The sequence below is a fragment of the Diadema antillarum genome, unplaced genomic scaffold, assembly GCF_040938485.1.
Source record: "Diadema antillarum isolate AM-2024a unplaced genomic scaffold, OU_Dant_1.0 seq00000229_RagTag, whole genome shotgun sequence".
Lineage (NCBI taxonomy): Eukaryota > Metazoa > Echinodermata > Echinoidea > Diadematoida > Diadematidae > Diadema > Diadema antillarum.
Window position 1 is genome coordinate 302924 of NW_027271279.1, and position 17132 is coordinate 320055.

General features: G+C 39.5%; 1 protein-coding gene across 1 annotated transcript in view; it reads left to right on the top strand.

Moving 5' to 3' along the window:
* LOC139729248 (alpha-1,3-mannosyl-glycoprotein 4-beta-N-acetylglucosaminyltransferase B-like) overlaps positions 1-14847 on the top strand; it is a 159339-nt gene extending 144492 nt beyond the window's left edge. The window contains exons 10-14 of the mRNA XM_071640179.1: positions 4989-5096; positions 9381-9574; positions 10414-10583; positions 11651-11763; positions 13972-14847. Coding sequence (XP_071496280.1) covers positions 4989-5096; positions 9381-9574; positions 10414-10583; positions 11651-11763; positions 13972-14001 — 615 coding nt within the window. The 3' untranslated portion in view covers positions 14002-14847. The remainder of the gene's footprint in view (positions 1-4988; positions 5097-9380; positions 9575-10413; positions 10584-11650; positions 11764-13971) is intronic.
* The last annotated feature ends 2285 nt before the right edge of the window (positions 14848-17132 follow it).

Below are 17132 nucleotides of genomic sequence, written 5' to 3' on the forward strand. Positions count from 1 at the left end.
TATGTGAGAGAAATACACTCATACTGATGCTGAGAGAAATTCCCTTGGCATGGGAGGGGAATCTCACTCAGAAGTAAGAGGAAGTTTGGAATTAGTGAAAGTTTTTCAGTTGTTGCTGTTTTTTAATATATATCTTGGCCTAAGTTCCTGTCTTCCAATCATCTTATTTCCCAGCATTCAAGCTCTTCGTAAACATTTGCTTGAGGTTTCTTGTCTTGAGGTCACTTTTTTTCCGCACCTTGACATGTCAGTTGTCGGTGATACATATTTGTCCAGGTCATGTGATACACTTTCTCCGCCAGGTCTGTCTGTCTGTGGCCGGTGGAGCAAAGGACAGACACAAACAGTCTGTGCAGGGATGAAGGCTGTTAAGGGAATGGGAGAAAGGAAAACTAATCAGTGTTTGGTGTGTCTCGGAGCATGATAAAACACAATGTTAGATCCAAATAATGAGAATATTATTTTGTTAATGTTCAGGAATCTATTAGGTAAGCAGGACAGATGCCATACTATAAACGGGGTGAGAGTAAATTTGAATGAAAGAGGCATATTGATATATTTCATTCAGGGTATGATGAGGGTATGATGGGCATAAAAGAGGGAGGAGGAGAAGGAGAACGATAATGATGAAGATGATGATGAGAAGGAGGAGGAGGAGGAGGAGGAGGAGGAGGGCAGGAAGATGAGGAAGAGGAGGAAGAAGAGGAAGAGGAGATGGAAAAGGAGGGGGAAAAGAGGAAGAGGAGGAGGAGGAGGAGAAAAAGAGGGAAAAGAGGAGAAAGTAGAGACTAGGGGAAGAGGAGGAGAAGCTGGAAGAGGATGAAGAGGAAGAGGAGGAAGGAAAGACGAAGAGGAGGAGGAGGAAGAAGAAGAAGTTCTTATGAAACATGACAGTGTGTGAGGTCTGATGCTGCCATTTATACATTAGTGTATAGTTAGACATTGTGTCTGAATGGTTTCATATCAATACATTAATCCACATGTCGTACGAACATAGGTAACTTGTGCCTGAGAGTGTCCCAAGATGATTGTCCCTTTAATCTCACTCAAAATAGTTTTGTTTGTTTGTTTTGGGTTTGTTTTTGTTTTTTTGTTTAAGAACGCACAACAGCACAAACTCCGTCAGGTAAAGTGGTATATTACAGATGGATTTTTTTTCCCCAGATGCTGTGGCTGACCATGAATGGGACTTGCTTCCACAACTGTAGGACAGTAGATATCAGCAAAGCTGTTTGCATTTAGAAGACAAAGTGATGAACATTCCCGTAAGATGCACTCCTGCAAAATGAGAGGGGAAAAAAAGAGAGAAAGAAGTAAGAAGACACATAGAATTGTCTGTTTTCTCGTCTATGGGTAGTGGAATCCCACAGAGGATCTCCTGAGGTGTCAACTTTGTTCATGGCAAGTGATAATGGGACAAGAGACAAAAGAGTATAAAGAGATGGATGGAGAGGGAGAGGAAAGAGGGGAGAAAAAAGCTCTTCAACTAGGAGTGAAAGTTGCCATCGATCACCGGACACGAGATTTCTGTCCCGCGGCGACATCCTCGGAAGAAAAAGCGCCAACCGTACCCCTCTGGAGTAGTCCGTGGGGTGCATCAGTCAGTCGATGGCCCTTCTCACCGCTCCCCGGGGAGGCATCGGAGTGTGAATGGGTAGCACTCTTTTTTTCTTTTCCTGTTTTTCCCCCGTTGAGGCAAGAGTGGAAAGGAGTTTGGTTTGTTCTTTGCAGAGTTTTGTTCACACCTTTGACATGTCTAATTTGGCAAATGCCCGTCCCAGCGCCAATTTCTGATTTTTGATGGGTGAAAAATTGTGATTAACCTTTGAAGGCAGATACACATTTTGACAGCTCTCCTCTCCCCAACCCCCCCCCCACCCCGTCTCCCAACACTGACACTGTCACACTCTGTCTTATTGTTTGTTTGTCTGTCTGCCTGTCTTTCTGTCTCTCCTCTCTATCTTACAATGTATCTTGTCTCTCACCTTTCTACGGTATAGAATGGGGAATTTTTTGCAGTGTGGAAATTTTTGTGCAACGTGAAAGAATTTTACTTGTAATATACTATGTAATATTATTTGCTGTCTTTGATTTTGTGGAATTAGAAAAAAAAATGATTTTACGTGACTGAGCACAAAAAAAAAAAAAAAAGCATGAAAATTTTCACTTTTACATAACCGTCCATGCACATATTCATAATCTTTCTATCTCATAATCCTCATGTTTTCTGCTTAACAAACATTGTATATCTCCTTATATCATCTACTCATATTTCTTCCTCCGCTCTTTAATATCTTTTATGTAATTATTTTTCTCTTTGTCCCTTCGTTAACTCTATTGCTCTTTGTGAAGAGTTTCAGACTTGTACAAGAACTCATCTTGTTTTGATTGGCAGGGATAATGTAAGGAATATGTCCGTAACTGTTATGTGGACTGCTATTTGCAGTAAACGAAGGGAGAAGAGAGACATTTCTGTGTGTGAACAGCTCATTGCATTCCAAGCATGATGATGATCAGAAAAAAATGTTTTTGAAACAGGATTGCAAATAAGATCAATTTTCAGTCTGAAACCCTTCTTTTTCTCATGGGCACCTATGCCCTAGGAATGACTCAATTTCATCTGTCTGATAAGTGCCCATTATCTGGTCAAAATAAGATAGTGTTTGATCGGTTACACACGAGAGAAAATTCGTAACTTGAATCATCATTGTAATGATGATTGCAATTCGTCTTAAGAATTATCGGACCTTACACATGCTCACTCGAAAACTGTGATTAGAATTCGAATTCTTGAGCTAAGGCGCTACGTTATCCTTGGTGACTTGTCAATCAAAACGTACGATCGAGTGCATGCATGCGGGGCGCATGTTATCTACGGAAGTGCTTGAAAGGTCACGTAAGCTCCGCCCCTCAAAAGATGTTTTGGAGGTCAAGCATTACACACGCAAATTTCGCACCGTAATTTGAGTGAAACTTCACTGGAATTCACCTCCGGACTAGAATTTGAATTCGTGATTGTGATTAGCATTCGTGATTCTAATTTGCTTCCACACGTGCTAAAAATTCGTCATTAGAATTATTTTTCACTGGAATCATCATTCAAATGACGAATTTTTGACCGTGTGTAACCGCTCTTTGCTTCTCCCTGTGTCCTTATCATCCTTGGATATCTTTCGCAATCATTTTTCTTGCAGAAGTGTTGTTGTTTGGGTTTTTTAGCCCTCATCCTCTCTTCTGAAAAAAGCCTCATGTTAGCAGTCAAATTTTATAGTTCAAGTAATAATGCACTGCACCTTGCCTTTACAGTAAAAGTAGAAATTATCATAATGCATTCATAGGCGATCAAGAAAAAAAAAGACGTATGCAAATAGCAACTGGTTCAAGAGACATGAGTTGAATAATAAAGAACAAGAAGCAGTAGCTACAGGTTATCTGTTTTAGGTGCACTGTGGTGATTGATTTCTCATTTAAAGCTGATTTTAACTTTGAACTTACACTGTATGTGTTGTAAGTTTACATCTTTGTTTTTTGTGTTTTTTTTTTGTTTTTTTACCCTGCCAATACTTCCTTATAAAAATCACAATACCAGACAAATCTGGAGACTTATGGGCCTTGATTTCTAAGCATGGATCCATTTTTTTCCCCCTGCAAGATCACATTTGGAAAAACGGTAGACACTGTAGCATTTCGATTCCTGAGACAAGATCTCCACTAGCGAGGGAACGTTCAGCTGCAAACGACGACGCAGGCGTGACGTCATGCCCTCAGGCACAATGGCCAAACTTTAAAGGCGCTTGCTGTGCTTGCGTGATTGTGGTCTTTTCAATACTCGGTATCTCCCGTGAATGTTTTGGAAGAGGGTGCAAGGTGTGCGTTGGGCTGCATGTTGACATTATCCCTTGGGCTGTGTGATGTAAATAGAAAGTTGAATGACAGAGAGCACAGGAACATAAGTTTCCAAATATATGTTCAGTTTTATTGATGTTTCTCTCATTTTGATATAACTGCAAGTCTTTCGGTACTTCTGTATCTGCTATAAACAGTTCTGCACAATCCTTTGTATAAAGGTAAAGTATAGATTGATTTGGTGATATTTGACTATGTTGTAGAAAAAGTCATAAATGAAATAAGTGTCTTTGAAAAATGTAACCCAAATCCAATGTGATATTAGTGTACAGTGTACATATTTTGAATGCATTTCATGCAGACTATAAACTCTTGAATGGTTGGTGCTGTCTTTTGTGCTTCCTTAGTCCGTTGCCAGTGGCAACAATGGCTCTGCAGTCATCTTTATGAGTGGTTTGAAATCAAGCTCCGAGTGAATAGAAATGTCATCCATCTGTTGAAATATTGCGCAGCATTGTGCCGTGCAAAGCGTAATCGCGATCTTCTCCTTCAGCTCGTCATAGATTGATTATCAATATTAATATCTTCCCCAGACTCTGCAGTCCTTTTTTTTTTTTTTTTGATAATTCTAATAGAAACATGACCAGAACAGAAGAATTGCTTGGGGGTCGTTGAATCTCATGTGTTCTGCATTCATTTTCACGTACATGTATGTTCCTAGCCTCTATGTATGGACTGTGGGATGCTATGTGTGCGTGGAACAATGTACAGAGCTTTTTCTTAAAGCTTGCTGTGTAGTCTTAATATATCTCCTGTACCATGTGCACGAATGACTGTATGCAGGGTTTTATACTAACTTTTTCTCCGGTGGCCCACTCAGGGAACTAAGATCTTATATTTGAAATTTTGGTGGCCCAAAATAGAGATGTTTTGGCCCGAAATTAAAGGAAACATATCAAACCATTTTGAATGTTAGTTGTCCAATTTGGCCACCAAAAGATAACCGTTATGGAATTTTGGTAGCCTGACATCAATTTTTAGTGGCCCCGGGCCACAGCCAATGCCGAGCCTTGTTTTATGTCTTAGTATGTTTGTGTGTTGACATAACTTTTTATGTGTTTGTTCTACTTACTTTCAAACAGAAACATTGTCAGCGGCAGAAGGCGGGATTCAGGATACGCTACAAACCTTCGCTGTTCCAACACATCGGCCTCCACTCATCGCTCAAGGGCAAACTTCAGAAATTAAAAGTGAGTCAGCCAACTTCCCTGTCTGGACTTTGAACCATTCTTTCGCCAAGTCTAGAGTCACAGTTTTCTTTGAGATGTCAAGGAACGATTTACAGTCTACACTGTCGTAGTGGCCACCTGTGTAGAATGGCCACTAATGTGCAACAATATCCTGTAGATTTGCAAGCTGCGAAAGCCACCTGAGGGCCCATTATGATTGGAAAATATCACATTTATTAGAATACTTTGTGCAATGTGTAACACTTTCAAATCACGCAAATTTACACTTAAATTGTGCTTTAGTGGCACTAGCAAAGTAAAGTACTGTAAAAGTGGAAATTTTCGCGGTGTTGAAATTTTCACGCATTTCGCGCAACCAGAAACTAGCGCGAAAATAAAAGCACGCGAATATTTTTGCTTGCCATATGTTCCTGTGCGTGATGTCTTGATTCCGCGGAATTAAAAACACGTGGAACTCTTCTTACCCGGCGAAGCGCGAAAAATTAGTCGCGCGAAAATATCCAATTTTACAGTAGTTTCTCCCACCATACGCGGCATTTGTTTCTCTCTCGGCAATCTGCTGCATGCAGTTGACGTAACAGTAGCCAGGCTAACCAGCTATATGGGGAGTAATCTAAATATCTAGCTGAGAAGATGTGACAATTCTCCCTAAAAACTCAAAGAACAGTGGCGCTATTTGATTTCAGTAACAGTGTGATGGCAAAGCTGTGCTGGTGGACAGAGCGAGCTCTATTTGATCGTATAAGAAAGATGTTGAGCACTATCTCTATCTGCAAACTAGCATGTGACAATTCTCCCTACCATATATAACTTTAAAAACTCAAACAGTGGTGGCGCTATTTGATTTCCGTAACTTTTTGTGTATTTATTCAAAGTTCAATTGTGGGTTTATGACATCACCTCCGGACCGCAAGGCTGTGCTGGTGGACAAGCTCTATTTGATCATACATGAGAAATGTTGAGCACTATACATCTCTATCTCTAAACTAACATAGTTTTGCAGACTTTCTCAGCAATTGTTAGTGTTGGGAAAAGAGATATCAAGTTAAAGGCTCTGAAAACACACTCTATTGTGAAGTGACAATGTTTTTAGTCATGATAAAATGGGAAAAATTAGATGCTCGATCTTACCACGTATACACTCTGCCTGTGCCTAGTGCACGGTAACTCTGCATTTACCGACAGTGCACAAATTAACACTGAAAGTATGACCACACTTGACCTCCGCGTGTTGCGCATAGATGCGTAAGATCACTTTAATTCATTTGCACTTAGTGTACGGCAAGCGTACGGACCCGACTACTAGCGACAAAATGCTTGTATTTAAAGGGGCTCATGCAATGAAGAGAATCATCGGTGAAATGTTTGGTGGGTGTGCTCGCGAATTCAAGGTGGATACCATAACACTGTACAGAAAGGTTGGCTTTCTATAAAGGCCATTATTGCAGTCTCCCTCGCAAGGTCTTTCAGTGCAAATTTGAATGAACCTGAAAAAGGGTGAAAGGCTTGATCAAGAACACTGACACGAAAGACAATAATAGATCCACGAGATTGCATGCATGTGTATTACATGTGGAATCGAATTGCCACAAAGATGAAGGAAAAAGTCGTAACAGTCGTATCACAACATGTATCACAATTTTCAAACTTTGTCTATGTTTACATGCTTTACAACTCCTACATAAATGACCATTATGCTCTGTCTTTCCTGCCAGAACTCCACACACAATGCTTTGCAAAAGATTAAAAAAAAGCAGGCTATATTCAAGAACTTTGCAGGATTTCTAGGCCATCCACACAAAACTCAAAGGACCGACTTCAAAGTTTTTGTTCACAAAGAATGCTGTCATACCTGAGGAGTTATGTGGAATCTTGTGATCAAAATTCCTTTGCATTATCATGGGACTTCGTGTTTATTCTTTCATGACATTTTTACAGTGCAATAGTTGACTGTGTGTGTGTGTGTGTGAGAGAGAGAGAAAGAAATCTAGAGGAAATGAAAACACACACACACACCCACACACAGCAGCAATATTCCTGTTCTGTGGTACAGTTTTAGATGCAATTTTACAAGGCAATCACTGCTAATCAGCAACAGAACACTGAAAATACTCCTATCTGGGTCTAGTTCACCAGACTAGGTTTGCGGTAGAAGGAGAGTTCTCCGTGTAATATTCTAAACAGCCGGTCTGCTGTATGCAGTGTAGTGACCAGCTCAAAGGGCAGGGGGAAACCCCATAACACCTGAAATATTCATAGGATGTTGAAAGGCACATTACTCTTAGCTTTATGGACAGTACTAGTGATACAGCCTGTAGTTCACAGAAGCAGCTGTGTTCACACTCGCACAAAGGAACTATGTGGCAAAACCTCTCACTGTTAAAAAAGCTCATGTTTGCGGTGCCCTACACTGTACAAAACTATCTTTAAGAATAAAATGTATGATTATAAAAATGCTGATGCTGATGATGGGGACGACAGTGATAGAATAGTAGTGTAATGATAATGATATCAAATAATAATGATCATGATATTGATGAAGATAATGATGATACTAGTACTGTTGATAATAGTACTGATATTAGTCCTACTTCTAGTAATACTTGATATGATAATACTATAATATTTAAGTTGATGATATTTTGATAATCTGGATAAGGGCCCTCACACTGCATAGAGTATACTGAGTGACTAAAATGTTTTGTATTGAAGAGAAACAGAGAAAACTAGGGGGAAAAATTTGCAAACTTCTATCGCAAAATAAATGCACAATCATTCCCCTGCCCTGCAAAACAACAACAGCAACAACAAATGGCTTTGAATGAACATGAGCAAAAATATTCACGTTTGAGAAACCATAAATCTTGGGAGTATTAACCCGTTCCTCCTTTAATTCTCTGAGCGCCTTCAATGCCCCCCAAACAAGATTAGCTTGACAGAGAACAAACAGGTTGATATCCACCTGTAAGAAAGAAGTCAAGTGGTACATATATCCCCTTTCCACTGTCAACTACATGTGCCATCGAACAAAGAAAATATTGATCTGGTGCTAGGGATGAATAGAGCATGCGCTGACGGGCTCGCAAATTCTTTAAAATACACAAAATATGCACCTGAATGGGGTCAGCGAAATCAGATATTTACCGAGCTCAGCCTTGATCGTTATGTACATCTTCAAACGAATTTTACAGCAAAGCAAGCACACACTACATTGGAGGAAAGACAAATAATACTGCGGTACATGCAGTTTTGATATAGAAAGAAAACAGATATTGATAGAAGAAACCTTAATCTTTCTATCACAGCCATTTTTCTGAGCAGCATAACACAAGTTGACATAGATTTAGGACACCAATGCAGGCACTCCTGTCTCTACTTTGGGAACCTGGTATACCAGTTTCCCGCATATCAGTTGACGCCACAGGAACCTGGTATACCAGGTTCCCATATATCAGATGACGCCACTGGAACTTGGTATGCCAGGTTCCCGTAAGGAACGGGTTAAAAGAAAGGCGATGATGACCTGAAATCCTGGCCATGCTTCGTGGAAAGTTTCATGTCGAACACAGGATATCCTTTTGTCCTCACTGATCGGCAGACACAATGCTGTCTCGTGTTTGCCAAAGGACATGGAAACTAAGATTGGCAGGGATCAATGGCCAGTCTGCCAAAATCTACTTGTCATGTTGTGTACTTCACTTGAATGACATTGATAGTGGTTTGTCTGACCATTTGTTGTAAGAGAGAAAAGGGGGAATGAAAAAAAAAATGAAGTGAAATTGTGAAGCATTCCATGAGAGTTTGCAGAAGTAAGCCAAATTAAAGGTCCTGTTTACCTTTGGGAACGGTGATTTAAAAAGTGTTCAAGATATCATGATTGATGCATATGTGTCAGGTCAGTTGTATCACAAAACATCCTGCCATATAGAATTTTTGCAATAAAGCCTTAAATATAATTCAATATCACTATTTTTCTCATTAAACCATAACTGTAGACGGCTTAGTCTGGAAACATTTTCATTTTAACTATTTTTCATATCTTTTATATTTAAAACAAGACTTAACATTGGATATACTTGTTTAAATTTTTACATTGATTCTTTTTATCCCTAACTCACATTTTAGAACCATTTTGAAGAAATAATGCAAATGGCAAATTATGCCTTTTAAAGGTGCACACAATTGCAGCATGCCACATGTAGTGTTTGCGTACGTTGTAACTTCTACTTCATTTGTCTTCTTTCTCTCTCTCCTCCTCCCCCTCACCCCAAAAAAATAAAATAGGACCGAGACTTTAAGAAAGGAATGAAGCTGCCCTCACACACAAACCCATCGGCAGAGGTGTCCTCCTCGATACGCCACTACCTCCGCTACACCCTGGACAAGGCCTACGTTGGCCAGGACATCTTCTGGGGCACCACGCCCACGGCCGGGGACCAGGTCAAGTTCCACTTCACCACCCCGGTAGTCATCGAACAGTGAGTGTCTGGTCTCCGTGGTTACGGAGAGCAGCCCCTATCTTTGCCCAATTTTTTGTCAAGTTTCAAACAGAATACATGTATATGTCAAGCCATCTGAGCATAATACGTACATATATCTTTTCAGAAAACGCAACTCATGGTTGAAATGTAACATCAACAGAAGAATTCACACATTTTTCATATTTGTACCAAGAGTTCTCATGCAGTCTGTGAAGTAGGGGAATTTAGGGTTTGTTGTCTCTTTTACGTGTACTACTCCACTCCAGTCCCACTTTGATGTAATTACTGGCCACGTATTATTCTCTTAGGAATGTCATCAAAGCAAGCAAGGAGAATGAGCAAAGAAAGGATTTTTTTTTTTTTTTAATGGGAAAGCTGTTCAAAAAAGTAATTGCTATCTTTAACATTTAGAGCTCATTCTCTTGGTTTCGATAGTCTTATTGTGTCATCACAATTACTTTGCATTGTACTTTGTATACACTCACAATGAGGGCTTAGTTGTGATATGACATACAGTATGTACCATAATATGTATCGAGTTGAATGTGAAGTCTACTAGTTTCATGGCTATTTTTAGAAACTAACAGAACAGAGAATGGAGTTTACTTTTGAAGAAATTTCTTAACAGTGAAAGAAAAAAAGTACAGCAAGTACAAGTACAGATTCCATGGTTATTGTTATTAAAGGGAAACACTGATGTTACTGTAGACAAGATGAGACAATGAACAATCCAGAGGTGATGGTAAACCAAGGTTTTTTGTTTTTTTTCTTTAACAAGCAACCGTTTAATGAGCTATTTATCAAAAAAAGGCGAACCTCACTCCTTCTTTTGCAAGGTACCGATTCATCAGCGGCAACACAGAGAACCCCGGGGACAAGTTCTTCAACACGACGGTGGAGGTGTTGCCTAGTTACCACAAGGAGAAGAAGGAGGGCATCCTGGAGAAGGGCGAAGACGGGGGAGACCCGAGCCTGAGCAGGACGGAGGATGGTTTCATCCAAGTCGGTAAGAGCCTGGTGGGATTGGGAGACAGGCACCGGCTTTGCTGAGGACTCTTTTACTTAGGAGAGTGTAGAGGCTCTTAGTTGGATGTAGCAGATTCTATTCACATTGTCATGTGATGTTGGTGACGTTGATGGTAGTGGTAATGATAATGTTGGTGATGATGGTGATAATGATGATGGTGATGGTGATGATAATGCTGGTTCTGTGCTTCTGGTAGTGGTATTTGGTCATGGTGGTGGTGGTGGTGATGGTGATGATGATGAGGATGATGATGCTGATGATGATGATGTTGATGATGATGATGATGGTGATGATAATGATGATGATGATGAGGAGGAGGAGTAGGAGGAGGAGGAGGATTAGTAGTACTAGCAGATGAAATGAGGAAGAGGACAATGATTGAAGACGATACTACAATCTCTTTCACTGCATATATGTTGAGACTATTTGATAAGGCTTTTGTCAAGCATCTTTTTAATGTGATTTCTGCTAGATATTTTACAAAGAATAATGAATATTTTGGTAATGTACATTGTAGTAGTAATGTCAACTGAAATTTGTGGAAACATTCCCTACTGTTATTTTACCATGAGTGTGAGGAAAACAAATGTAAACAAAGAGAAGAGACAAAAACATGCTGGCATGTGCTTGTGTACAAGCAAGAGAAGATTCTTGTAATGAACCGCTTGCATTCAACAGAACTCTAGATTTCTGCCGCTTACTCTGTAGTGCCCCCAGATTGTGTCTGTGTAGGTTTTTCACTAACTGACTGATGCATTTAATACTACCGTAAAACACAATATTTTCGTGGTATGAAATTTTCACGAATTGGAGCCAACGGCCTTTTTCTTGGCATGAAATTTTCATGAATTGGAGCCAACGGCCTTTTTCTTGGCATGAAATTTTCGTGAGTTGCCTCTAACATTCAACCCATATAGTGTAGACGAGAACTTTCATGTGCATTTTAATTTCGCGAATCTTGGCTTTCGCAAAATTCGCAAAATTAAAATGCACGCGAACATTCCTCGTTTTACATTATGTGTTAATTGAATTTTTCTTTGTTTCAGGTAAATTTGAGGACGGCAGAGCGATGGGAAACATTGACGAGAAGATAGGGGCAATACAAGAAATGAGGCTCAGGGTTCTCTCAGAGTCTAAGAACTGGGTTATCCTCTCAGAAGTAAGTATACCATGTACATGGAGAAGCTATGTGCTGCTTTTACTTGTAGCATTGCGGTGATCTAGTTCGCAGGTTTGGGGTTTTGTTTCCTTGTTGTTTTTTTGGTGGAGTGTTATCAGAATTAGTTTTGTTGAATCATTTTTTTTTTTTTTTTACTTAATTGATCTGGATAGTGCAGAAAATGTGATGTGATTTTGTGTGTACACTAAATGTCAATATTTTTGAAAGAAATAATGTTGCTTTAAGTTTGTTGTAATTACTTATTCATTATTCACTCCAATATATACTCCATAGACTTCCATTAATTGAATAATCAGTCTTTTGTCATTTTCTGGTACTCAAAAGAAGAAAGTGTCTGTGTACGGATCAGATCTGCTGCCCCAGCCAAGTAAAAAAATGAAAAAGATGATAAGAGTACAAAGTTTTGCATTTTTCGAAATCATATCAAATACAGTAGCATGCAAACTAGCGGAGGCATAGATATGGGACAAAAGTGCCCATAGATCAACATTCAACAATCAAATTGATTTAAAAAAATAATATGGATGTGTCATTTTCCAACCTTTCTTCCCAGAAGTCTGCACCTATGTTTTAACCCGTTGAGGACGAGTCCCAAGCATACTCGGGCAAGCGTCTGTGGGAAATGCGTGTTGTAGCAAAATCAAACCGTCCCCAACGGGTTAAGGTTTTGATGAAACTTTTCGACAACATGTTTGTGTTGTTAGACAACATGTTTGTGTTGTTAGACATGTTTTCCTTTAAAAAAAAAAATTACTTGAAATGTCTCAAAATCTTTAGACTTGACCATTCCATGTAACACAAGTTTAATAGCAACTTTCTCCTTCAACAAAAAGATACTGACTTGAAAACAATATGAGGGCTTACTTATTGGCTTCTTAGTGCCTTAAAGCTCCAGAAAAGTGAGACAATAGCTAAATCATAAATATGCTTTTTGTTTTGTGGATTAGACTCTCATGATGAAGGTTTTGACATAGCATAGCTATTGTCATGTACAGTATGTCCCCCCCCCAAAAAAAAAAAAAAAAAAAATTACAATCGGATTTTTGCATTGATAACTTCAAATTTGATGAAACCGTCTAATTGCTACTTCAGGGTTTTAAACCATAACAGCTTCAGCTGTATTTTGCAGAAAACCCCATTCATTTTGGTTAAGTTGTCATGGAGAAACGTGGATCTTTGTACAGCATGTCATGGGTCTGATTTTTCCAAGTTTATCACCTGGATGCTCTCGAAGCTGCATAATCTGCGAACACAATGGACAGAACTTGGAGGGAAGAGATTCCTGACATGCTCTACAAAACTCCTCATTTCTCTTTGACCACTGAAGCAAATCGGATGGGGTTTTCTGTATGATGTGGGCACTGAGTTATAGTTTCATACCCTGAAATTGTATTTGGATTGATTCACTATTTTTAAAGTTATCATTGCAGAGGGTCCCGTTGTAATTTTTTTTTTGGACATTTGGAATAAAGAAAGGCAAAATGCAGTGTTGTCCATAGTTTGTGGGAAAAGTAGAAACGTGCTGGCTTTGAGCAGATTTCTTAACTTGTCATTCTAATTTTTGTCTTCTTTTATCCCCCTTCTCTTTTTCCCTTTCATCTGTCACATATTCTCTTTCTCCCTCTCTCTATCTATCTATCTATCTATCTATCTATCTATCTATCTATCTCCCCTTCTATCTATCTATCTATCAATCCATCTATCTATCTATCTATCTATCTATCTCCCTTTCCATCTATTTATCTATCTATCCATCTATCTACCTTTCTATATGTCTATCTATCTATTTATCTATCTACCTTTCTATCTATCTATCTATCTATCTATTTCCCTCTCTATCTATCTATCTATCTATCTATCCATCCATCTACCTACCTATCTATCTATCTATCCATCTATCTACCTTTCTATCTACCTTTCTATTTATCTATCTATTCATCTATCTACCTTTCTATCCATCTATCTATCTATCTATCTATCTGTCTGTCTATCTATCTATCTATCTCTCTACCTTTCTATCTCTCTATCTATCTCCTTTTCTGTCTGTCTATCTACCTTTCTATCTATCTATTTATCTACCTTTCTATTTCTCTATCTATCTCCTTTTCTATCTATCTATCTACCTTTCTATATATATATCTATCTCTCTCTCTTCCTCAAACCCTCTGGTTTCATTGTATTTCACAGATTCATATAGTGGCGAAGAAGAGTAGGTGACGAAAGCTGACAACTCGCAGTGGATTTGTAGCCAATAATGTGTGTATTTTTCTACGGGAGTGTGTCCAAGTTCTAATATCACATGTTCAAGTCTTAGTATTGCGTGTCCGTTTGTGCGTACGTAGAGTGCAGATGGGCGGAACCGACAGAGTCGCCGAAACCCCACGATCAACTGTCCCCTTTCTTCCCGGTTCCTTCAAGGATTCTCTTGTTTTAGCCTTGGTTTTGACCATGAGCCCGATTTGAATGTGGAAGGAGAATTGTGAATGTTGGCTCTAGTCAAAACTCTCTTTCAACTCCCACCCTTAATGAACAAGCTAGCTGTGTCCCATGATTAGATATTGGTTTGAAAGGAATGTAAAATAGTTAAAACCACAAGACAGACATATAATTGCATAAGCTTTAGAGAATCAAAGGTTTTATTCAGCCCTTCCAGCTTGCCTATATAGCAGCAAATGAAAGGGTAAAGTCTTTTGGACATGACATTGTTATCACAGGCTCATTGCAATCTACAACACCTAACGCCCTGTAATTGAGTGAGTGTACCAGATGGTATATAAGTGTGTTGAACAATGCAAGGTGAGCCGTCTAATTGTCATTGCCTTTTATGTCAGCATGACTTGCTAAATTATGAATTCCATCTGTCTCTAGGACCGGGTTATCGCAAACAGCCCACCTTTGTTTTGTTTTTGAGTTTGTTTGTTTTTTTCATTTGTTTGTTTGTTTGTCTGTTTTTTCATGTGTCTTGCCTAACATCCTCTATTTTGGATCATATTTTCACATACCAGGCCTTGGCATTTTCTTTCATGTGATCATCAGAGCAAAGTGAACATTCAGTGACATTTTCCCTAGGGTTTACCTAAAAGTATGACTGGTCTATAAATATACTGTACCTCACTATGAGCTGGTTCTTCTATATACATGTAGTGTGTTTTTGTCCACCCTTTTGTAAAATCCCCCTTTTGTGTGTCTTTCCTTGGTATATACTTCAGCCATTTGTGCTTTTCTTTGCTGGTACCTTATCATTATCACTGTACGTGTAGTCATCCTGTACACACCATGTAATAGTGGCCTCGATTGTAATCAATGCAGTTCATGAACAGAGTGACATAAATGTACGGACTTAACGCATCCTTGCTCTGAGAAATAAACCTAAGACTGGAAAGAGAATACATAAATGATAGCATTTAAGCTTTCCTTACACTTTACGTAAAATCATGAAAATTTGTTTTGCATCAGATGAAACAGCTGATCTGGGATTGTAGGTGTTCCGCACACACCCAATCCATGATCCGCCATAAAGTGAGTGCATTTTATGCATTCTTTGAATGTGGCAATATTGCTGTTGGGATGTGTATGGCAACATGTTACGCACACATAATACCACTCCATGTTGCATGACTGTTGGACATATTGCTCAGGTCAGGATGTGGCTTTGCTGTTCTTTAAATTCATGTATGAATGCTTCGCAGCTTCAATAGACGGGTCGGCAACTGTATGGAGTATCAATGTGTGGCATTATGGCCATTCATCGACATTGAAACTGGTTCTAAACGACCTCTATAGATGAAGAGCCCGAATGTCCGTGAGCACAATGGTTGCTTTAAACAATGCTTGTACTTTTGTCCAACCCACAGCTCGAAGGCATGGGCAAGAAAGTCTGGTTTGGAACCAGCACGAACCCTACGTTCAGACGATCCCCCGCTTTGCGGGGGCAGCTTTGAGAGTTTTACGGTCGACCGTCCACACGTGCATTGAAATCCCCCACTGAAAGGGGGACAAAATCACGGCTGGTGGTTTCAGCTGTGTGGTAGGTCATCGTACGTGGCGCTGTAGGGCGCGCAATTGCAAATTTATACGATAGCAACATGTACAGCGCCTGATTGCCTACTTTTGCCACCACATTTCGAGCATGTGCATTTCTGAGGAAAACAGCTGCACAAGAGATCAGAGTCAGTCCCCCGCCAGAATTTTGTTGCCGAACTCGACAAGCTTGGTGGGGGAGCGGGGAATGTCCCACCGAGCGTTCACACGATGGGATTACCGGGGAAAATTCTGGCAAACGGGACATTCCCCGCGAAGCGGGGGATCGTCTGAACGCAGTGTGAGCCATAACAAAAGACTGTGACATCGTCACTTTGGTTTTCTTTACGTCCTTTCTATAGGTGGAATGGACATTGTAAGGTTGTTTCAAAGAACCAAAGTTTCAATGTCTTTGTGTTCTGTAGAGTGTAAAAGATGGTCAAGTTTTGTTGTAAAGCATACTCCATGGAGTATCAACGTCTAATGAATTTTTCAAATGAAATGTTGCTGTAAAATCCACTGATTTCTGAAGTAAGGAAGAACAAAGATGGCATTAAATTGCACAAGCTATGGGAGGGGATCTCCAAGACAACCTTTAAAGGGTCAAATTAAATCTTGTGCTGAGAACAAATTTCGGTAGCATGTTCGCACCAGGATGTCACAAATAAATTCCTCCATTACGTACCTGTGGAAGATGTCATTGTAATGCAGTAAAGCATTACATGTGTATGAGGACATTCAAGGTGTATTGTAATCAAGCTCTTTCACAAGCACAAAGCAAAGTGGTCTGAAAACACGGCATGATAAAATTCAGACACCATTTGTAAACTCTCTTTTAGAAGTAGAAGGCATTTTCATCTGGTATGTATGGGTTTGCTGTTTCAGTGACAATTATCATTGTATGTCATGTAATTTGGTTTGATATTTAGTGGACAAAAAAATAAGTTGTTCATTTTTTTTTCCTTTCTCTCTCTCATTTGATGCACAGAGCGTATCCTGTTTGTTTAGAATTACAACTATTGAGATTTTATGTATTATGGACATTTTCATGAAATTTATGTATGGTGCCTGACTTTGTCATTGGATGTTTATATTTGTAGATGTTGCAATGCAGTTGATGTAGCAGGAGTCGCCGGGCTTTGTTTTCTCCATTGTTTTGATACAATGGTATGAATTGGTCTACACCAATGAAATAATACATCACATCACCTGTGCATGAGTGCAACACCTAATAGCAGTACTCAGCGTAACTCATATCCATCGTGGGCATTTTGTACGCATTGAGAGTTGATGCGTTGGGCGGAAAAGTTTGTGGGAGGGAGTCCATG